This window comes from Copadichromis virginalis, linkage group LG8 (assembly GCF_057382275.1).
Source record: "Copadichromis virginalis isolate Kocher_CV1m ecotype Utaka linkage group LG8, C_Virginalis_male_GT1.1, whole genome shotgun sequence".
In the NCBI taxonomy this organism is placed as follows: Eukaryota; Metazoa; Chordata; class Actinopteri; order Cichliformes; family Cichlidae; genus Copadichromis; species Copadichromis virginalis.
The window spans coordinates 13632819-13655942 of NC_140625.1; the positions used below are offsets into that span (position 1 = coordinate 13632819).

General features: G+C 40.2%; 1 protein-coding gene across 4 annotated transcripts; it reads right to left on the bottom strand.

The window, feature by feature from the left end:
* Nucleotides 1–2774: 2774 nt before the first annotated feature.
* Nucleotides 2775–22846, bottom strand: nlrc3 (NLR family, CARD domain containing 3). Of its 4 annotated transcripts, XM_085465962.1 has the most exons (19): nucleotides 22587–22846; nucleotides 20251–20406; nucleotides 14616–14879; nucleotides 12233–13979; nucleotides 12075–12161; nucleotides 11750–11833; nucleotides 10814–10897; nucleotides 10631–10714; nucleotides 10474–10557; nucleotides 10117–10200; nucleotides 9883–9966; nucleotides 8885–8968; nucleotides 8415–8498; nucleotides 7786–7869; nucleotides 7469–7552; nucleotides 7300–7383; nucleotides 3890–3973; nucleotides 3456–3539; nucleotides 2775–3380 (listed from the first exon to the last, which is right to left on the bottom strand). In XM_085465962.1, exons 2-19 carry the CDS (start codon nucleotides 20360–20362, stop codon nucleotides 3290–3292), a joined length of 3393 nt encoding a protein of 1130 aa, XP_085322088.1. In that variant the 5' UTR covers nucleotides 20363–20406; nucleotides 22587–22846; the 3' UTR covers nucleotides 2775–3289. The 4 variants fall into 4 exon arrangements, 2 of the variants coding, with proteins under 2 accessions (XP_085322088.1, XP_085322089.1); XR_014921913.1 differs by lacking the exons at nucleotides 2775–3380; nucleotides 3456–3539 and adding an exon at nucleotides 4520–4624 and having other exon boundaries at nucleotides 3910–3973; XR_014921912.1 differs by lacking the exons at nucleotides 2775–3380; nucleotides 3456–3539 and adding an exon at nucleotides 4474–4624 and having other exon boundaries at nucleotides 3910–3973.
* Nucleotides 22847–23124: the final 278 nt, after the last annotated feature.

Consider the following 23124-nt stretch of genomic DNA (forward strand, 5'->3'; position numbering starts at 1 on the left):
GTTCATTAATGCTTGTTTCCTATTCCTGTTCAAAGTAATACTCTGCGCACGCAGCCAGTGAGAAAACGTCTAACGCTAGACCCGCCCCCGGGAGTCAAGCTGCTTGCATCTAATGTCTCTCAGTTACATAGTAAACAAAGCTTGCAAGGAATCAGGAATCCAGCATCATTACTAAACATCTAACAGGTGCCAAAAAAAAGAGCAACATTGAGCTGTTAACACTTCACAGCCTGCTCGTTAAACAGACAGTAGGGATCCAGTAGGACTGGACACAACATCAAGCCTCTTGGCTTCTGGTTTGATAACTTCACTCATTTAAAAAAAGAAAAATGCTGTAACACATCAGTGTGACATGTTTGCTTTCATCCTGCATCAAATTAAAACACAGAGAATATGTGCACTAGGTTTTTTTAAGGTGATCTTTTTATTTTTCAACAGCTTATTACTAATTACGGATTTTGGGGAATACTAAAAATCATGACACATCAGGAAAAAAAAATCTTATAAAGGACGTGAAGCGATGTCACTGATGTTGTCACTGCTGATGTGACGCTATACCTTGTTTATGGTAGTACCTGAACTGCCATAAAGTTATGTTAACGCTGTGCTTTAGATTACAGCCAGGAGTGTGGCAGAGGAGGAATTTTGCACTTTCATATAAAATCCACTTTTGGACTAAGTAGATCAGTTAATGGCTGGACTATGGAGGAAAAGTTTTTGCAGAAGTTCCTGTAATAACCTACCATTCCCAGGAATCTGCACAGTTCAAGTCCTTTATTTAGGTGTGGGATATTCATTAATCGCCACCACTTTGGCGCTAAGGGGCCGCACCTGACCACGTCCCACTTCCCTGCTCAAGTATGTTACAGTGGCCTTGGCAAATTCACACTTTGTCAGGTTGAGTGTCAGCGCTTATTAATCTTGAAATCTGCATGACACACTGGCAGACAGAAAAGACCATTCGGTGAAAATATCAATTCTGGGGATCTGGAACATGGAAAGTAGAATATCTAAACAACATTATTGGTGTGTTTTGCCTCAGTGTTATTGATATTTATATGCTTATATTTTCACAATTGCAAAATCTCACTGTGGATGTAAGAGCCAAATTGTGGATATTTTGCATCCACTTTTTTGTGTAATATTTTAATTGATTGTATTTGATGGCTTAGGCCCCAGGAAGACTAGCAACCACTGTTGTGGAAGCTAATGGAGTTCCTTATAAATAAGCAGACAAATAAACACTATTCTAATCTTATATTACATTCTTAGCAAATTTACAGCAAATGAAACAAAGCACAAAGTCACAGTTGTTTTTTTTAATTTAATTTTTTTATTTTAATTTGTGGTTTGACGCTGTTTCTTAACTCAAAATGTCCTGTTGTAATTGGACATTTTGAGATAAGAAACAGCGCCAAGCCCCAACAACACTTCCCTCATGGTGCTTTATATTGTCAGGTGAAGACCCTACAATAATGCACAAAAACTAACCCCCTAGAGCAAGCACATTGGCGACAGTGGGAAGGAAAAACTCACTTTTAAAAGAGAGAAACCTCCGGCAGAACCAGGCTCTGAGATGGGGGTGGCCATCTGCCTCGGCCAGTTAGTGATGAGGGAAGGAAGTTGGGTTTTTAAAATGTAATTTAGGTTGCTGAATTAAAAGAACATTTGACGCCAGTTTAATATAAAGACTTCGGACTTCACGTTTCCCAATTTTTGCTTTAAGTTATTTTGTTATTTACATAATAATGTATATAAGCTAATAATGATCCTTATTGCTGTTTTAGAGAGGAGCGGTGCTTCAAAGGATAGTTGCAGATTTCTGTCAGAATCTGCAGTTTACAGTACAAATAAAATGTTTACGTTGTCTTCCCAACATTTTCACTGACATCTACACTGGATGGCCAGGAAGCGTTCGCGATGTCTTCTCTGGCGCTGATAATTGGCTTCAGTCTTGTGTCGGTGACGTAAAAGGCGGATTTAATGCGACTTGACCGTTCAAACAGCAGTCGCTTTCTAAAACATCGGATATGTATCGGATTCAGTACCACATACGAAAGTGACCCAGATCGGATTTGAAAATATCGGATTTGCGCCGTTCACACTGTCATAGCATGATCGGATATGGGTCGCATAGGGTCAAAAAAAATCGGATTTGATGCGCTTTCGCCTGCAGTGTGAACGTAGCCTAAGATTGTAGATGGGACCTGTTGTGGGGCACTCCTGTGATGTGGAAGGCACGTTCTCCATAACGTTAGCTGGATAACCAGGGGTTATCTGACCGGAGAGGTTCACTGCATTTGATGAAAAAGTGAATAAATTTCTTCATCAGTAGTACGATGCGGTACACTAGTACAAATATTAGGTTGGCCAGAACATGCATTTGCCAGCTCCTCATTCCTTAGAATTTGAGCCACAAAATTCCGTGCGGACTGGCTCATAGTGCCATTCCTCGCAGGTATATATATATATATATATATATATATATATATATATATATATATATATATATATATATATATATATGCTGTTATTGGCACACTGAGGTGCTAGCTAAACAAGCCAAGACAAATGAACTGGATGGTCCACAAAGCACTATTAAATATGGGTCAAAGGACACAGATCATTTTCTTCTTACAATTTTAAATACATGTTCTCCTTCTCAGTTCATTGTCTTCAGAGGCTCCAAACATCATAATAACTGCATCTATAACATGCAGGCTTAAAATAGCCAAAAGCCTCATTTCCAATAAGGTCGACTGCAACAAGAAACATTGGAATAAATAAAAGGTTTTACTCAGTTCTGCTCAGTTGGAGTGTATTTGTGTCATGTCAGTATTTCTGGTATTTAACACTTGTAAGACAGGCATAATAAACCAAATAGAACAACAAAGGTTATAAAACCAGTTTGGTCCTCCTGAAGTAACTTACTTTTTTTTTTTTTGCCACATTTAATTGTGCAAACAGAGCAAATGTACAAAATGGCACCTTAATGGAGGAATTCTGCTCTACTTTAACTTCCTGAGCTTAATGTGTGTTTATTACATTACATATTGTGCTTCTCAAGTGTTTGTCTAAAGCTGAACTGCAGCTTCAAAACAGCTGTTTAGTCATCTAATAAATATTACAGAATCTATATAAAAATGCAATGCACCAAATAACTTGTCAGAACTATTATACAGAATGAGTTAAATTACATAGTTTACATCTGCTTTGTATAACAACAGCAGCTGTTATCCCCGTGCTGGTAGCATGACCCTCCTCAGTGACGGCTGCTCTCTCTGGTGGGCTAGATGTCCACCACGCAGCCAGAGGCACTGGCTCTTATAGCATCAGATATGACTTTAGCTCCAGATTCTCCAATGCCATTTCCCTGCAAACTGAAGGAACAGTTTTAATACGACAAATCGATAAACAGGTAAATAACAATAAATAAACGGTAAAAGAAAACTTACTTGATGTATGTCAGTTGGTGGTTTCCCTTCAAAGCTGTTGCAATGAATATGGCTCCGTCCATGCCCAGAGAGTTCTCCTGCAGACTGATGAATCACACACAGAAGATTTATTTTTTGATCAAATGTAGCGATATCTGTGAGTAACTCTCTAAATTTCAAATGTAAAGGTCTGGATATTGATGACTGTTGGATTCCAGAAGAAAACAAAAACAAAATCAGGGAGTTCAGCACACATGCATCTCTGTAGCTGGGGTTATTTGCAGCTAACCAAATAATGGATGAACAGCGGAGGAGAGTGTGGGAGAATAAACTTCAGCCCTGATTGAACAGATAAATCAGGCAGCATGAAATCAGCAGCTGCATTTACTTTTCTACCACAGGTTTAATATACGAATGTAGTTTATGTCATGAAATGAAGTTCCAGTTGTGCTTACTTCAGCGCCTTGAGGCTTCTGTTGGATTTCAAGGCGTTGGCCAGGGCCTTGGCTCCCTCCATTCCTACAGTGTTCCCACGCAGACTGAAAAACATAGTGGAAAATGAGCTGCCGAGCTCCACCCAGGTGAGCGTCTCATCAAACTAGAGCCTTCTATCATTTTTCTCACTTTTCTCTTGTGTCGTCCAATGACAGGTGAAATTGGTTGTTTACCAGGACTAAAAACGACAATTTGCAATGAGCTGCTGGAGGCAATTGTATTTTAATTGTCTCTTTTGTTGCTTCAAAAAAAAAATTAATTATCCTTTTAGTGAAGTTCCTGAAAGGTTATGACAAACCCATCAAGAAAATCTTGAGATAAAAAGTCACTAATGAAGAAAGTTTGTATTGGTTACTTCAGCAAATAAGAAGCAGTCCAACTCATTCTAAAATCCGCTGACCAATCTTTGTTCACTGCTGCAAAAAAAGCCATTTGAATAAACAAAGAGATTTTACATTTTAAATTTACAATAAAATCAATAAAAATGCCAAATTACTGATGAAAAACGAACTACATTGCATGTTTCAGTAGCTTGTAGAGTCACCTCTAGCAGGAATAATCATTTCAGCATGTTTTTATCAGTGTCTCACATCACTGTGGAAGCATTTTGGTCCCCATATTTGATTCCAAAATTATTCCAGGTACAGAGGAGGTCATGGTTGACCTAAGGACTGCAAGGTGTCCAGATCCTGTGGCTGCAAAACAAGGCCAAATCACCATCCCTCCAACACAGTGATTGACAGTTGTTATGAAGTGTTTGTGCTGTGTTCAAATTTCCCCAAATGTTACTCTGTGCATTGTGGCCAAACATCTCCACTTTGGTCTTTTCTGTTTAAAGGACAATGGGCTTCATTTAATGTGCGTGGAGTTCTTACTCTATTCAAACAAACAAGTGGCTATGCAAAATTACTCTTAGATTTAAGAAACACGTGCACCAGCTTGTTTTTATTCTTACCACAGTTTATATGTTGATAAATCAGACTCTTTATGAACAAAGAGCCCTTTGTAATCGCCATAAAATCTGGATATTGTCACGTCTCCATGTCATTCAGGCGTACGTGCTTGACTTGTAGTCAAGACCGCCTAAACCAAGACAATACCAAGATCAGAGGGTATCGAGACCAAGACAAGACCAAGACCAAGACAGACCAAGTCACGACCAAGACAAAGTTGAGACGAGACAAAGACCGAGACGAAAAAGTCTTTAAACTGCAGCCAGATGCTGATTCGTTTACGGGTGTCGGGCATATTTATGTGTTTTTGTGATGCACTCGCACAGCCCTCCTCACCACTGTCTACTGTCTCACTCACTTACTGGGAAGACAGACTCCACTTGACTGCCGCGTCTCTCACCCTCTCTGTTTTTCACATAATGATATTATCCTATATCCTCGCATGTGATTGGCCACAATATGGAGGGATTGGAGCATAGCTGAGCCACTGTGTGAGAGCTGAGCAGTGAAAGGAAATTAAGTGAGGAGCCGGCTCTCGCTTACTGGGAGTCGACTCTTGTGATTCACTACAAAGCACTCTCTAAGCACGGCTCTTAGAGCTGATGCTTTTGCACATGACACATTAGACAGCAAGATCAAGACAGTGAGACCAAGACAAGACCAAAGTCCGTCGAGACCGAGACAAGATCAAGACCACGTAAAAGTGGTCTTGAGACCAGTCAAGACATCCAACTCTAGTACTTCCAGGTAAAGCAGAGAAAGCAGTTACTATCTTGCAAGAGAGAACCGTGCACCACTAAAAGAGGAAAACAGGAGAAAATCCAACTGAAGAAACTTAAACAATTGTCCAAAGAGGAAAAGGCACAGCTTTCCAGAGTGTTTTCAACAGTTTAAAAGAAAAATGAAAAGTGGGGCTCCTACTGACAAAATAGTAGCTCTGTATATCACATCCCCTGAGACTTGCTTGGAACTCAAAGTTGATATAAAAAAGTCTAACTGAATGAGAGAAAAAGAACAAAGAGGACCATATCTGTCAATCTGTGATAATAAACTCACTGAATTCTATTTTTCAGCATCCATTAGAGAGGGCCAAGAAATTAGACTGAAAGACATCCAGCACTAATATCAAGGCTTTTTTTTAAAATAAAAAATAACTGTAATTCTAAACATCCTGTAGAAATTTCCTACGACAGCCAGATTTTAATTTGTCTGTATTTTTGATTGCACATTGTTAGTAAATGAGGTCCAAAGTCCCAGAAATCTTGTGGTTTGTTCAAATACAACTTTACTATCCTAACCTGTGCAACTTCTTAAAGAGAAGAGGTGTCGTCCTGGCAACCCTTTCGAACAAGCCACACTGGTTCAATCTTGTTATCATTGCGCCATCATGAAATTTAATGCTTAGGCCTGTAGAGTCTGTGATGTAGCTCTTGGTTTGTTTTGCAGTTTCCTTGAGCACTGCATGGTCTGACCTCAGGGAAAACTGGTGGGCTGTTCACTCTTGGGAAGACTGTGACATTGTGTTAACACACCTGAATTCTCCAAACCAGCAAAATGCCAAAACCTTTGCTTTCACAGAGGTGCTCGCACTTGCTGATGATCAGTTAATCAAGTGTATTTGATTAGCAGCACCTGCCTTCTTAAGTCTTATAGAAGCAGTTTGGTGTTTTTCACATTACTGGGATTGTTGCATTTCTTTTTCACATGGCTGTATGTATTGTAATATTGTTATGGTATGTTTAAATTTAACTCTATAAAATCAGAGTGAATGTAAATCAACAATAATATAGACAAGTCATTACATGTGAAAAAAAATAAAGAAAAGTAAAGTTGCCATTAAAACACACTGAGTCATTTAATCATCAAGCAGCACGAGAGCTTAAATAGTCTCAATCTGGTTGAGGATTAGTTGGTGAATTTTCTCACATTATTCACAAAGAGAAGGTCTGGAGGTATTCTGATGAATCATCACTTTTATTGTTTAACATTTGGAAATAACGAACGTTTCCAGGGAGGCGCACTCATTTGATCTAGTGATCGCAATCGTGACTTGTCAGTGATCTGTTAGAGACAACTAACTGCCTTCTTAAAATAATATCTACCTCAAGCAGACACAACATTGCCAGACTGCAATCAGTAAATTCAAATTGCATGCTGGGATTCTCAAATGAAGATAAACAAAGTTCATAACAGGAACCAATCAAAAGCTATTAATCTTTAGAAGCAGACAGATAAGAGACTAGCAGTTAGTTTAGATAGACAGTTAGTTTCAGATAGAAGTTAACGAGTGCTGCTTGGTTTCACTCTGCTGTTGATTAGGCCAACTTTAACTGACAAAGCTGAACTGCCGAAGAGCGTGTCAATGATATGCAGCTAAAACAAAGGAAAGGTTGACACAAGGTAAAATTTGTACTCACTCTAATGTTTGCAGGGTCTGGTTGGTCATCAGAGCTTCTGCCATTTTAATGGCGCCACTCATCCCTGCTGAGACTCCCTGAAGACTGAAGAGACGTCACACAAAAGGGTCACAACCACCACAACCACAAAAATGATTGATCTGTCGATGGACATGATCGTTATGCCAACCATAAAGTGCGCAGTGACGTGTTGGTTTTCAGAGCCTCAGCAAGATAAGTGACTCCTTCATTCCCGATAGCATTTTCTTGAAGACTGTAGAATGGAGATAGAAGCACACACAGAAACTGCTATGAATAACAATAAAGCCTTGCGAATAAAGTTTTACATAATTGCATGGTTGCTGATGAAATATGTTCACTCAAAGCCTGGAGCGAGTCATTTTCTCAAAGTAATATCAGCGCAGGCTTTGAGGAAAGAGTTTTGAAATTTTGGTTGAGATCGATATATTTACAAACAAAGGAGTGAAAAAGGTTTATTGGTCTTACTCCAGGAGTTGCATTGTGGAATTGGAGAGGAGTGCATGGGCCAGAGCTTTAGTGGCCGTGGACTTGATGAAATTCCACTGCAGACTGTGAAAAGAGAGGAAAAGAAGAGACCCAGTATGAAGCAAATACACTTGAATTCATTAAAGATCTATTAAACAGGTTGCTGGTTCAATCCCTGGATGCTCTACTCTGCATGCCGAAGTATACTTGAACCTTAAAGTTGCTCTCCATGTGTCCATCAACGTGTGAATCTTAGAAAGCATTTAGGTGTCGAAAAAATATGGTTGAATGAGGGGTGTTGAATGAGGCGCTTTAAAAGCTCAAGTAGAAAAGTGCTACATAAGAACCAAATCGTTTACTTTACTATTTTGATTTAGCTCAAATTTCTGCTCAACCACATTTCAGAATCAAAGACTCTAACCATTCATTCTCTTCCACTTGTCCTTATCAGGGTTATGGGTAGAGTGTGTGCTTAAAGATGTAGGTATAAATATCCTGCTTTGTTCACTAGAACTTTATTACATCACTGAGAATGCATCGGTTGCTGTGCAGTGCAGACTCCCACTTCTACTCTCAGACTTGTGTGTATCTGTTTGGATGTGTTTATTTCCGATTCAAGCTCCACTTACTGCAAGGAGGTCAGGCCTCGATTAAACTTGATTGCACCAGCGATAGCTTGAACTCCGTCATCATGCAAAAGGTTGGCTGTGAGACTGGAAAACACACAAATATGCAAACAAAAACACAAATATGAGCACTGTTGTATGTAATGCAAAGACTGTCAGAGCGTTTTCAACATGTCTGCTTTCACAGAAGCTTCATGTTTTGAAAATAACACTGGAAAAAGGTGTTTACAGGAAGTATTATAACACTAGAATATGGCTGCTGCTCTCAGTGTTGCAGTAGGTTGGAAATGTCCCCACATTACCTCAAAGAGCTACACAATACAAACAGTTATCTCACAGTTTTTGTGCTTTTCATCATGCAGCAGTATTGTATGACAGGGCATGATCTGGGGGAATGACATTTACTGAACAGTTGGGTATTCCTGCAGTTCTGTGAGGGATGATACTGTACTACTATTAACGAGCTGACTCACTCGAGGTCCTGCAGAGTGTTGTTCTCGTGGAGGGCATGGGCCATGTTCTTTGCTCCCTCTACCCCAATGGAGTTCTCCCTCAGACTAAATAGACAGAAAAACACATGAAAAGTGACATAAGACACAAGCATGACAACTTTACAGCCACTAAAATGCCAAGATACTGCCAATTTGGCAAACCTTTTCCAAAGAGAGGCTTTTTTTACTCCCTTTTTTGAGACACAAAATATGAATACTGATCACATGTGTCTAACAGATAAGATATACTGCACATATGATACAATTAGTTTTATAGGTTTTTGAACAGCGAGACAATATTTGTCATTTTGCCTCCGCACACCACATCAGTGGACTTTATATCAAATAATCAAGTGTGAATGATGTGCAGACTTTCAGTTTTCTTTTAAGGTGTTTAACAAAAGTTGTGCCTTAAATAATCAGGAATTACAGCCATCTTTACGCAAAGCCCCCCTGCTCCACAACAAAAAAAACCAGAAAAACCACAGAAGACAACTAAAGTGGATGATGACAGAATTATTTCCATGGTTAAAGGAAAAAAAACCCAAACACCTTTAAAACATCTAACCAAGTCAAAACTGTTTTTCAAGGAGGTAGGCGTATAAATATCAGTCTGCAGTAAACACATGCCTTGATGAATGGAAATAGAGAGGGTTTAAAATGAAGGTGCAAATAACCACATTCAAGAATAACAACGCTAACGTAGCCTTCGCCAGGAAACTTCTAAAAGAAACTGGACTTCAAGATGCCTACTGAAGCTAAGTAAGACAAATAACTGACCCTGATCACTGATTGGTCTCCTAAAGCTCAAAATAACATCAGCGTTTTAAATAATTTCTTAGCTAAAGTAACTCTCTTCTGAGTTTAACTGACAGCTGCTTGTTGGAAAATCACGTTCTCCCAAAAAAGACAAAATATTCTTGGGTTAATGCACAAATACAAACAGGGAAACAGAGTGAAACTTTAAGCTTGGTCCTTACTTCAAGGAGACAAGGCCATGGTTCAGCCTCAGTGCTTTGGTTAAGGCTGTCATGCCCTTGTTGCTGATCGAGTTACTCTGAAGTCTATGAAAAGAGATGAAAAGTTAAATGCAGCTGTAATGAATAGCATTCAAAGCAAACACCATTTCCCCTTCTGTCGTGCATGAATTGAAATGTCACTTCCCACACTATTAAAATGCATTTGCATTGCACTCATGGGCAGAAGATACTAACTGGAGTGAGAGAAGAGTGTGGTTGACCGCCAAAGCCTCGGCCAGAGCTACCGTCCCTTTATCCCCAAGCTGATTACCACAAAGACTGCAGACAAGAACACAAATACACCCGACACATTAGGAGAAAGAAAACCTGAGTTATCAGTATGTGAACCAGGTTCAGGTGTGGTGGTAAACAAGATCAAATGAAGCCTAGTAACAAACAAGTGTGTCAATGAGCTATCATAACTGTACACCTCATCATCAATCTGCAAAAATGTGAAGAAGTAATGATTAACTTTTAGTCTTTAAATGTTCTGGCCTAGAAGTTCAGTACATTATCTCCAAGATCACTGAATGAATATTAATTCTGCATTACATCAACTTTGTGAGAGTCCGGTTGGTCTTCAGTGCTTCTGCAATCCTTTTGGCTCCACCTGCTGCGATTGTATTCTTCCGTATACTAAAAAAAAAAGATGCACATTAATCTACAGAACATTCATTAAAACAACATCTGTAAACAAGACCAAACTCACTTCAGAGACACCAGTTTGCGGTTGCACTGCAGCACTTCTGCAAGCGACTGAGCACCCTCCTCCTCGATGGCGTTGTTCTGAAAGCTGATGAGAAGTCGGGGAAATTGAGCAAATACACCAACTAGAGTAAATAAACTGGAATTCTGGGTGTGTCAGTTAAGCTGTAGAGCAATTATACTCAACTTGATTGATGTCAGGACTTGGTTCATTTTCAGAGCCTCTGCTAGGAACTTTGCACCTTTGGAGCCGATGTTGTTATTCCGAAGACTAAAACAACATAAACAGGTCATTAGATGATTTACTAAAACTCTACTTAGCAATAATAAGATGTAAATTATAAGATGCAGGTTTAGCATTATTATTATGTAGTATTATGATCAACTCTTGAATGACTATACTACATCAAAACTAAAAGCCTTTTCCCCATTTCAGATTACTCATTTTTATTACAAGGTTCTGTTTTTGGAAAACATTATATACTGTATATAAAAGATGGAAGTAGCCCCCATGTTGTCATGGTTACTCATCTTTTAAAGCTTTAGTGTGAGCAATTTATCCACTGCCATCTTAGTTTTTGAATCTAGACACAAGAGAAACTGAGACCCTGCACACTAACAGCTAGCCAAGCTCTAGAGCAGTGATTCCCAAGAAATTGAGTTTGAAATGACTCATAATAATGTACAGTTACTTATTTATATTAATTGATTTAAATAAAAAGTGAATTAAAACTGGTACTTGGAGGTGGTTATTAGTGATATTACTCTGACCTAAATTCACTGCTCTTTTATTGACGCTTGTGTCCCAGTGGCAGGTGGATCACCTATTGGCCTTAATACTCCCACTCCTGTATTTTGATTAGAGTGAAGATTTAAGATTGGGGGGGGGCTCCATGGGATTTCCTGTTTTATTAAATGGGTCACAGCACTCTTGACTGGGAATAGCTCCTCTAGAGCATACTTGGCTTTGAGTGTCTGTAATAAATGAATTAAAACTAGCTACTGACACCATAAAATATACTTTCCAGACCTGGGGGCAGCAGCTTTATATACAGATAATTGGAAATACTGAACTCAAAAGGTTTTATTTGTTCATTCAGACATCAAACACTGCAGATCTCACTTGAGAGAAGTCAGCGTGCGGTTCACCAAGAGGGCTCGACTCAGGGCTTTGGCTCCTTTGTTGCTGATGGCATTGTCCGCCAGACTGATGGAGGGATAAAAGAAATTGTATTTATGTTGTTCGAGTATTAATAATAATTACAACCACAATTATACTTTCACCAATCATACAATCACACAACCACTGAGAGTAATCAGCAAGGTCAATCATAACTTCATTTAAAAGCTCCGCTGTTTGTCTGAGTTTATAAAGCAGCTTGATGTGATACAGTTGTTCAGAACAACAATTGTTCCTCGTATGATGCTTTACCACAAAAAAGGCTCACCTTATTTTTTGGATATGGCAGTCTTTGGCACTCAGGAGACTTCCCAGCAACTCCATGACATCATCTTTAAAGTGATTATTCTCCAACCTGATGAGCAGATAAAACCACTGAATCTGGAGTTTTCCTTTTATTGGATGTATTTGGGTTGAGAAGCTCACCTTAGATGCCTACAGTACAGCAGCTGCGGGAGCAAACATTTCACTGTCGAGGCGTTCAGAGAGGCTGTCAGGTTGGTTTGTTCGCTGCACTCCGGAGACACGTGGAGCAGGTAACCCAGCACCACACAGTGAGGCCGCGTTAACTTTCCCGCTAGACTGCTGAGCCGTAAATCCTCCTCTACGCTCCGCAGCATCTCTGTGTGCTGCAGCTCCTGTAAACAGTAAGCTAGGTTGACTGCACGCAGGGAGACCACAGCACCCCCGCTGACCAACAGACCCTGCAAAAACCCTGCTGCCCATGCCTTGTTGTTGCCATCGTCTTTCCCGAGGGCCAGAAGTCCAGCAAGAGGTTTGATTGCAGCTGAGCACAGCAGGCCTGTTAGGAAGCGTACGAACACATCCAGGTGACCATCCTCAGCTTGTTGTGAGTGCTGAAAGGCACTTCTGAAGTGGTTCTGGAAACCAATCTTGGGCCAGGACATGGAGCTCTCAGAGAACAAGTCAAAGATTGCCCGCTTTGAGGAAACATGGTAGAAGGTAGCTGCAAGAAACTCCTGCAGAGTCAAATGTGTGAAGCGGAACGTCGTGTTGATGGTTGACTCCTCTCGAACAAGAACTCCAGAACCGAGACTGCTTTGAGTTAGCAGTAGCTCAATCCCATAGTTCTTGAGGTCTTGTTCACTGAAGACATACTTGTGTTTAAGAAGCCCATAGAAAGCCAGTCGTCCGAGATTCCCCAGCAGTTTCCGATTGCTCCCGTGAAGTTGCTCCGTTTTTACAGGCTCTCTGCCTCTTGGTTCGCCCAATTCTGCTTTCATTGAACAGAAATTGGCATACAGCTCAGTGCAAGTCCTCGGAAGACTCTCCTGTGCTTCATTCTGCATGATGTATAACAAAGTATCAGCTACTATCCAGCAAATGCAGGGTATGTAGCACATCACCATCAAGATCTTATTGGATTCCAAGTGTGACCATATTTTCCTGGCAAAATCCTTCTCAGAGAAATGGTGATTCAGAAAGATCTCTATATCCTTAGGACTAAATCCTGGGATCTCAGTCACCCTGTCAACCAGACCTCCGGGGATAAGGGAAGCTACTCTTGGCCTGGAAGTCACCCAGACTGCTATATCGGGAAGCAGATTCCCTCGAATGATGTTGGTAACTAAGTCGTCAATAGGCACTTCTTTTTTTGGGTCACTGCAAGAAGCTGCGTCGGAAAAATTTAATTTGCAGCGGAATTCGTCCAAACCATCAAGTATGAGCAGAGTCCGACAGGAGCTGTTCAGGACCAGACTGGGATCAGATATATGAGGAAAAGCCATTTTCACCAGCCTCTCAGCAGAAAGCTTGTCCAGCAAGTTCAGCTCGGCAAATGTGAACGGTAGCACAAAGTTTATGTCTGTACAGATGATCCCTTGGCACCACTGCCGGACAAAGTGTCTCACCCAGGTTGTTTTGCCGATACCAGCTACCCCAACTGTGAGGGAGACCCTAGGGGGCATACTGACTCGGGTAAGGGGCTCAAACAATTTTGCTAACCCCAGCTGCCTAAGATGATTTCTTTTCTCTCCTCGAGTCACTCCCACCTGCATCAGGTCATGCTCCTTTTGTTGGAGGTCAGAAAGTCCATCGACAAGTAGTAAGGTTCTTGATGAGATGTTAAGTCTGGGGCAGCTGATTGAGTCTCTGTCTCTGTACTGTTCATATCGGCGTAAGAGGACCTCCTTGTGCTCTTTTACCATGGCATCTACAGACAAAAACAAAAGAAATTCACATCGGTTATTCTCTGGAAAAAGGACACTAATATGGAAGAGTAACTTTGTACTAAGCTTTGATCCCAGTGAGTGAAAAGTGCTTTGCATTTAAACTTACACAATCATACACTAAACACTATAGAAACACTTGTAAAAGCCGCACGTCTATGGAGGAACCAAACTGGCAGAAAAAGTATTAATATCTACATTTCATATACATATTTCCATATGCAAGCAAGTAAACAAATAAACATTTTAAAAATTATTAATTAGTAAACAAAAATGGGAAATAATTCAATTCCATTCAAATTTATTTATACAGCGCTAAATCACAACAGCAGTAACCTCTAGGCGCTTTATATTGTAAGGTAGACCCTACAATAAAACATACAGAGAAAAACCCAACAATCATATGGCGCCCTGTGAGCAAGCACTTTGGCGACAGTGGGAAGGAAAAACTCCCTTTTAACAGGAAGAAACATCCGGCAGAGCCAGACAGAACTTACAGAATATTATTTTATTGATTTATTTTCTTTGCAGTTTCGTTCCTCCAGACTCGTTGCCTGAGCTACTTACCCCCCATGACCATTTTAAAGAATTACACAGGACAGAGAGAAGCAGCCTCTTACCGTGGTTAATGATGAGCTGGGCAACCTGAGAATCTGAGCTCTCTATAAAACCCTGAAGGACGTCAGAGGCTTGACTGTCCTTGGCAGTGACAATAGTGGTGAGCATGTTAACCTGATCCTGCAGTCGGCCTTCTTCCTTGACCTTGGCCTCCTCAGCTGAACTGAGCACATCCAGGTTTCTCATGTGGTTTAAGATCTCCCCCAGGAAGGAGGGCGTAATAAAGCTCTGCAGCTGGTCTTGATGCTTTTGGATCCAACCGAGATCTAAAGAATAACAGAACACTTTTAGGACTTTTATGATTGATGAGATTATTGTGGTGTTAACTCATGAGCAAAGATACTTCCTTAAGCTGGGACAATGCAGGATTATTTGTGTTTTTGTCGGATATTTATTCTCATTAAAAAGTCTGATGATGGTAAATGACTTTGCACACAAGAGGACACCATATTTTTAAAGAAATAACATGCCTTTGCCTCATTTATTTTTCCCCCTAATCTTTATAAGTGTGTGTGTGTGTGTACACACACTCAAAATTACAGACACGTCAGCTTCTTCTTTTTTGTGTAATACACAAAGAGACAGATAAATATTTTCACATTCCTCTTGGAAAGTAGAAATCACCACATCACAATCGGAGCCTGTGGTGTCCTTAAAACCACTTCAATAATACATCAAAACCAACAAGCTGTCATTTAGAAACGGTGTAAATGTTTCCTAACAAAGAGGGGGGAAATAACAGGAAAGAATAAAGAGCATCAGCGAGTTTACAGGAAAGCTTGAAATACAAACCTGAAAACTGAGGATCTGCGATGATCGCACATTTTTTTTGATCTTGCTTAAAAATCCTAAGTCAGAAAATCTTCTGCTTAAAAATTGGCGAATGTCCAAGCAAGTGTTTACCTAATGAACTCCCAGGATTGACAGGTTTGTTTAATCTTTCAAAGTCAATCAAAGTCTCTGCTCAGACTGCTGCTCGGAGCCGACATACGGCTGGATGGTTGGATGGAGATCAAAGTGATTTTTTAAAAACCTGCAAACTTACTGAGAAGTATTAGGGTTTGCCCCTACAGGAAATTTTCGAGCGGACGTGGTGAGCACTGTTTCAAAGTTTTGTTAATGGTTACTAGGTGACAGGCTAAACACACTAACCATAAACAGCACCTGTGACTGCACACAGTATGAACATCGCCACACTTTAACGCTTTTTCAGGTATAAAGCTGCCAGACTGAGGTAAACCTACAACATTTTTGCATATTTGTAAAAGAACAATTCTGTTTTCTGTAATGCAATTCTACTTATTCTCTTCTCCAACAGCAGAAGTCGGCATCTTGAATCGTGATAACATTGTTGTCTTGTTTGCGAACCATATGGTGAAACAAAGACTTGAAAGCTAAACCACAGAGATCAGATTGTCCTACAGATGACACCTCTGCAGCTCAACACTGCTGATAATAGCAGAATACGATGTGCACCGCTAATGTTAAAATAACTACTTCATTTAAAGTCAATTTTATGATCCTGCCATTATCACTGACACACTACGTCCTTTTTTGTCAATTCATAAATTTTATTTTTTTAAAAAGAACAGCAGCGCAGGACGAGGACAGACAACAAGAAAAACACGGCAAGCTGAAACAGATAGACAGGGAGAGATCGAGGGTACTGAGATATAAATGGAATCAAATAAAAAAGAAGCAATATCAGTGCTGATAACCTTGATATATGTGTTCATACCACAAAGATGTATATGTGCACATGTATACATGTGTATATATATATGTATACATGTGTATATATATATGTATACATGTGTATATATATATGTATACATGTGTATATATATATGTATACATGTGTATATATATATATACATGTGTGTATATACATGTGTGTGTGTGTATATATATATATATATATATATATATATATATATATATATATATATATATACTGTATGTATGTATATATATATATATATCTACATACATACATACAGTATATATATATATATATATCTACATACATACATACAGTATATATATATATATATATATATATATATATATATATATATACTGTATGTATGTATGTAGATATATATATATATATATATATATATATATACATACATACATACAGTATATATATATATATATATATATACTGTATGTATGTATGTAGATATATATATATATATACATACATACATACAGTATATATATATACATACATATATATATATATATATATATATATATATACATACATACATACATACATACATACATACATATATATATATATATATATATATATATATATATATATATATATATGTATGTATGTATGTATGTATATGTATATATATATATATATATATATATATATATATATATATATATATATATATATATATGTATGTATGTATGTATGTATGTATATATATATATATATATATATATATATATATATGTATGTATATATATATACTGTATGTATGTATGTATATATATATATATATCTACATACATACATACAGTATATATATATATATATATATATACTGTATGTATGTATGTATATATATATATATACATACATACATACAGTATATATATATATATATATATATATATATATATATATATATATATATATATATACTGTATGTATGTATGTAGATATATATATATATATATACATACATACATACAGTATATATATATATATATATACGGTATGTATGTTAAAAAAAAAAACACCCAGCACGCCCCTGCGGGCGGTTTATCCTTCAAGCTCGGGTCCTCTACCAGAGGCCTGGGAGCTTGAGGGTCCTGCGCAGTATCTTAGCTGTTCCCAGGACTGCGCTCTTCTGGACAGAGATCTCCGATGTTGTTCCCGGGATCTGCTGGAGCCACTCGCCTAGCTTGGGAGTCACCGCACCTAGTGCTCCGATTACCACGGGGACCACCGTTACCTTCACCCTCCACATCCTCTCAAGCTCTTCTCTGAGCCCTTGGTATTTCTCCAGCTTCTCGTGTTCCTTCTTCCTGATATTGCTGTCATTCGGAACCGCTACATCGATCACTACGGCCGTCTTCTTCTGTTTGTCTACCACCACTATGTCCGGTTGGTTAGCCACCACCATTTTGTCCGTCTGTATCTGGAAGTCCCACAGGATCTTAGCTCGGTCATTCTCCACCACCCTTGGGGGCATCTCCCATTTTGACCTCGGGACTTCCAGGTTATACTCGGCACAGATGTTCCTGTACACTATGCCGGCCACTTGGTTATGGCGTTCCATGTATGCCTTGCCTGCTAGCATCTTGCACCCTGCTGTTATGTGCTGGATTGTCTCTGGGGCATCTTTACACAGCCTGCACCTGGGGTCTTGCCTGGTGTGATAGACCTCAGCCTCTATGGATCTTGTGCTCAGAGCTTGTTCTTGTGCTGCCATGATTAGTGCCTCTGTGCTGTCTTTCAGTCCAGCTTTGTCCAGCCACTGGTAGGATTTCTGGATATCAGCCACCTCCTCTATCTGCCGGTGGTACATACCGTGCAGGGGCCTGTCCTTCCATGATGCTTCCTCGTCTCCCTCCTCTTTCTTGGGTTTCTGCTGCCTGAGGTATTCACTGAGCACTCGGTCAGTTGGGGCCATCTTCCCAATGTATTCTTGGATGTTTGTTGTCTCATCCTGGACTGTGGTGCTGACACTCACCAGTCCCCGGCCCCCTTCCTTCCGCTTAGCGTACAGCCTCAGGGTGCTGGATTTGGGGTGAAACCCTCCATGCATGGTAAGGAGCTTTCTTGTCTTTATGTCAGTGGCTTCTATCTCCTCCTTTGGCCAGCCTATTACCCCAGCAGGGTACCTGATCACGGGCAGGGCGTACGTGTTGATGGCCCGGATCTTGTTCTTACCATTCAGCTGACTCCTCAGGACTTGCCTGACCCTCTGCAGGTACTTGGTGGTTGCAGCTTTTCTAGCGGCCTCTTCATGGTTCCCATTCGCCTGTGGGATCCCCAAGTACTTGTAACTGTCCTCTATGTCTGCAATGTTGCCTTCTGGTAGTTCAATCCCCTCAGTTCTGACTACCTTCCCTTTCTTTGTTACCATCCGACTACACTTCTCCAGTCCGAACGACATTCCAATGTCATTGCTGTATAGCCTGGTGGTGTGGATCAGTGAATCGATGTCTCGTTCACTCTTGGCATACAGCTTGATGTCATCCATGTACAGGAGGTGGCTGACAACTGCTCCGTTCCGTAGTCGGTATCCGTAGTCGGTATCCGTAGCCAGTCTTGTTAATGATCTCACTGAGGGGGTTCAGGCCTATGCAGAACAGCAGTGGGGACAGAGCATCTCCTTGGTAGATCCCGTACTTGATGGTGACTTGTGCTATGGGCTTGGAGTTGGCCTCTAGTGTTGTACGCCACATCCCCATTGAGTTCCTGATGAAGGCTCTTAGGGTCCCATTGATCTTGTACAATTCTAGGCATTCCAGTATCCAGCTGTGGGGCATTGAGTCATAGGCCTTCTTGTAATCAATCCAGGCAGTGCACAGGTTGGTCAGTCTGGTCTTGCAGTCTCGGCTGATTGTTCTGTCTACCAGTAGCTGGTGTTTTGCGCCTCTGGTATTCTTGCCAATTCCTTTCTGTGTCCCGCTCATGTATTGACCCATGTGCCTGTTCATCTTAGCCGATATGATGCCTGACAGGAGCTTCCATGTAGTACTGAGGCAGGTTATTGGTCGGTATATACTGTATGTATATATATATATATATATATACATATATATATATATATTGTTACGAACTTGTATGTCCATGTGTGTGTTTGTGCAGGTGTTGTGCAGGTGTTGTGTTTTTTCTATGTTAATTTAGCTGTGCCAGGCCCCTGTTCCGATTGGTGCGTGGATATACTGCCCCGGCGTGATTGGATCCAGCTGGAGGACCCGCCCATTAAAAGGAGGCTGGAGTGCTACAGCGGGAGAGGTCCTCGCGTTTCTCCTCATCACCCAGCAGTAGTCCTGTGGTAGCCGCTGGCTGCAGTATACGCTTGAAAGTTGTGGAAGTGGAGTGGGTAGGGGTGAGCTGCCGTTTCTTTTGATCACCCGTTTTGTCCTGTTTTGAGTTAGTTAAGGAGGTTAGACTCTGTCTTTATTTTTGACTTTGTTTTGGTAAGGTCAGGGGTGCGGGATTTGTGTAGGTTTGTTTTGTTTATTGTTTTGGCCTTGGCTCACCCTGAAGTATTGACACTCCCGTTTTGGTTCTCTTTATTCACATTGTAAATAAATCACCTCACATCTAACGGATTTGTTTCGTGTGACTGCTGGGTTCTTGGGGGGGAAGCGAGTGCCTCGCTCATGTTATGGCCTGGCCCTAGATGGGTCGTAACAATATATATACATAGAAGAACAGGGACAGGATTATAGAGGTCGCACAGAGATGAATGAAGAGCCACTGAGGACTGGAGACCTCAGTCTGACCCTGAAAGATCTCCATTATTCATATATATATATAAATAAACCTGTATGTATGTAGATGCCAGTATTTGTACACTTTAGTTCCACTGATGATGACTTATTTTGAAAGGCTAAATAAACCGTTACAGACACAGTGGCTTCGACTCTTACCCTCCGTTTCTGCTTGCGATGAGGTCGTAGACTGAAGATCCACATAGCAGTCGTCCTGCCACGTAATGCGTTTGCTTCGGTCCAGGATAGAATCGTAATGTGTCTTCTCCATGAGAAACTCTGATATATGTCTACCGCTGATGCTCCTGCTTTTATCTATGTGACACACACACACACACACACACATTACTTACTGCATGCAACCGAACATTATGGGCTGTGATCAATGGGGGTTAAGCCAATCAAACAAGTTTCGCCTTCAGTCATCCTGCTGAAGCTCTGAAGAAGAGTTTGCTGTATAATACTGCTACTACTAACCCTAATACATATTTATAATAAAAGTGAGAAATTAAACTGCTAATTAGAGTTTAATAAAAACTTTTTGCACATTAACGATGAATTTTCGCCTTTAACTCAAAGTCTAAAGCATCATCATTATCATTTTGACCAGTTCCTTTAGAAATATGTGTGCAGAGCATCATTATTATTTACTTAATCACCTCCAATTAATCAGTGTGTTTATTAAAAAGGTACACCTGCATTCACCTCAGTAACACATGCTTATGAGAGCTTATGAGAACACAAGCACAAGTTGAACACTGTGTTTGTTGTTGTTTGTGTTGATATTGTATGAAGACTTCACCACATGCAGATTTTGTGACTCTGAACACAGCAGGAGACAAACACCACCTCCACCCCCTTAAGGCCTTTCTCAGGGCAGAAGGATGTGCTAACTGGCTTGGGATACACAAGTCTGCAGGGCCCTGTAGGAGAGTTATGAGCAATGGATCTACATGAGAGATGAGGAATAGGTAGAGAACCAGAAGAATCAGACTTTTTGATCTTTTTCTTTTGCCAGGATAGACCACGGAGTGGAACTTACTGATTAAGTTATCTTGAAAGACCCTTCTCAATAAATTCAGGTTGCCCGCCCCCCAAGGACCCAAGTCGCTGGTGCTGCTCGATTATATTAAAGTCTGTTTATCCCCCGGGGGTGCTCGTTGTCGGTTTTGTCTATATCTTATTGAAACTGTATTTCAATAAGCTATTTTTCCAGTGGTCTTTGTATCTATTTTTGACACGACAACATGGACTAAGAATCTATTATCCCTTTACTAGACATTGTCGGTGATCCTGTGCAGTGTTTGCCTCTTAAGTTGATGCAGCTTTGCTGGGGAGTTACATATTATCCCCAAACTTCAACAACCAAGAAGATTTTATAAATTAATGACAAATGAAATGAGCACAATGTGCCCAGGTCTTTCAAGTTTAGTCCTCTGGAAACACCCACTGGTTTAACCATGAGTGTGCACAGCCTTTCAAATAACCAGATTTACGGTCATGTTGTGCTTGGTGCACATCCTGCACTTTGCAGAAGACAAACATACTATTAAACAGGCAAATATGTAAACTATACACATGAAAAAGTATCTGCCCCCTTCCTGTATTCTTAGTTTTTTTGCATGTTACACTTAAATGGCCTCAGATCAGGAAAGAAATCTAAATAATAGACAACGATAACCCAAGTAAATACAAAATGCTTTTAAACAGCCGTTTCTTTTGTTAAAGGAAAGAAGTACCCATATCTACCTTGCCTTGTGTGATAAAAGTAAATATCTTCTCCCTGCACTGTGCGCAGTTTATTAAACATTATTAAGCTGACAGTTTGTTGCATGAACATGAAAAGTGTGAAAGGAGCTTCTTGTTTCCGCTGCGATTTTACTAAAGCGGAGTGAAAGTAGTGCAAACAAAAATTCAAGTTTTGTTTGAGGTTGTGCCGAGAAAACGGGAAACTGCAAATGTTTTCCTGTGTGGTTTGTTGCTCATTGCATCATGTCTCTAAAAGGAAGACACAGTTTTAGTAGCCAGAGTAAAATTTATATCCTTAGCAGCCTCATAAGAAGGTCCTACATGTGATATTTCGGAACTATGTCGTATACAAAATAAAGTACACGTCACTGTTAAAAGGCCATCCAGCACAGATAAGTCAGTAAAGATCATTAGGAGACTCACAGCATGAAATCTTCCAAACTACAGTATTTGGTAGCAGCAGCAAAAACACACATTACAGTAGCACAATGTGCTGATTCAAGAATGCCAGCATTACACAGCAAGAATTAAAACCCAGGAATATGAGTTTGCTGGAAATGTATCATATTTTATAGTAAAAGTAAGTGAAAGCCTGTTAAGATTATGCATACTTTATTTTCACTAGCAGGAGCTGATGCTGACTCAAAGCCATGATGGAAAAGTAACGTTTACGACTCTTTAAGCTGCTGAAGGCATGAAGTCAGACGCTCTGTAGCAAAAAAAGTAGGAAAACTCGAGTGACTCACCATGGGTTAGAGGAGGTTGTCTGAACGTTTCAAAGGATGAAAGATGCTTCCTTTACCGCGGTCTCATAAAGTAGCCAAATGATTATCACAGAAAACACATATCTGAAGAGTAGAAGTGCAAATTTGACGGATCTTTAAAGATTATAATACAACTTTGAGTTGGCAGGCGAGTGAAGTGAGCCTCAAACACAGCGGCTGAAGTAGGTCTAAAGTCTGCTGCTGGAGATTCGCTTCGTGCTGCACCTCCTTTCCGGTGTCGTGCCTCATCTGCATTTTTGCACTGTGGTTGGCAGGTTGAACAGTGACAATAAGAGAGAGAGAAAAAGTAACTGCTTCCTGTGTGTGCAGACGAAGTCACGCTCTCCAAAACCTGAAAACCGCACTGTAGGCCTCGTCTCTTCATCGACTGTGCAGATGCTGTCAAACCACAGGCAGAGGGCTGACACGACATATCAAGGGTCAATAGGAGGAAGTACAAAGAGCTTCAGGTCGCTAACATGTCAGGCAGTAATAGAGCAAGGTGATAAACAGTAAACAA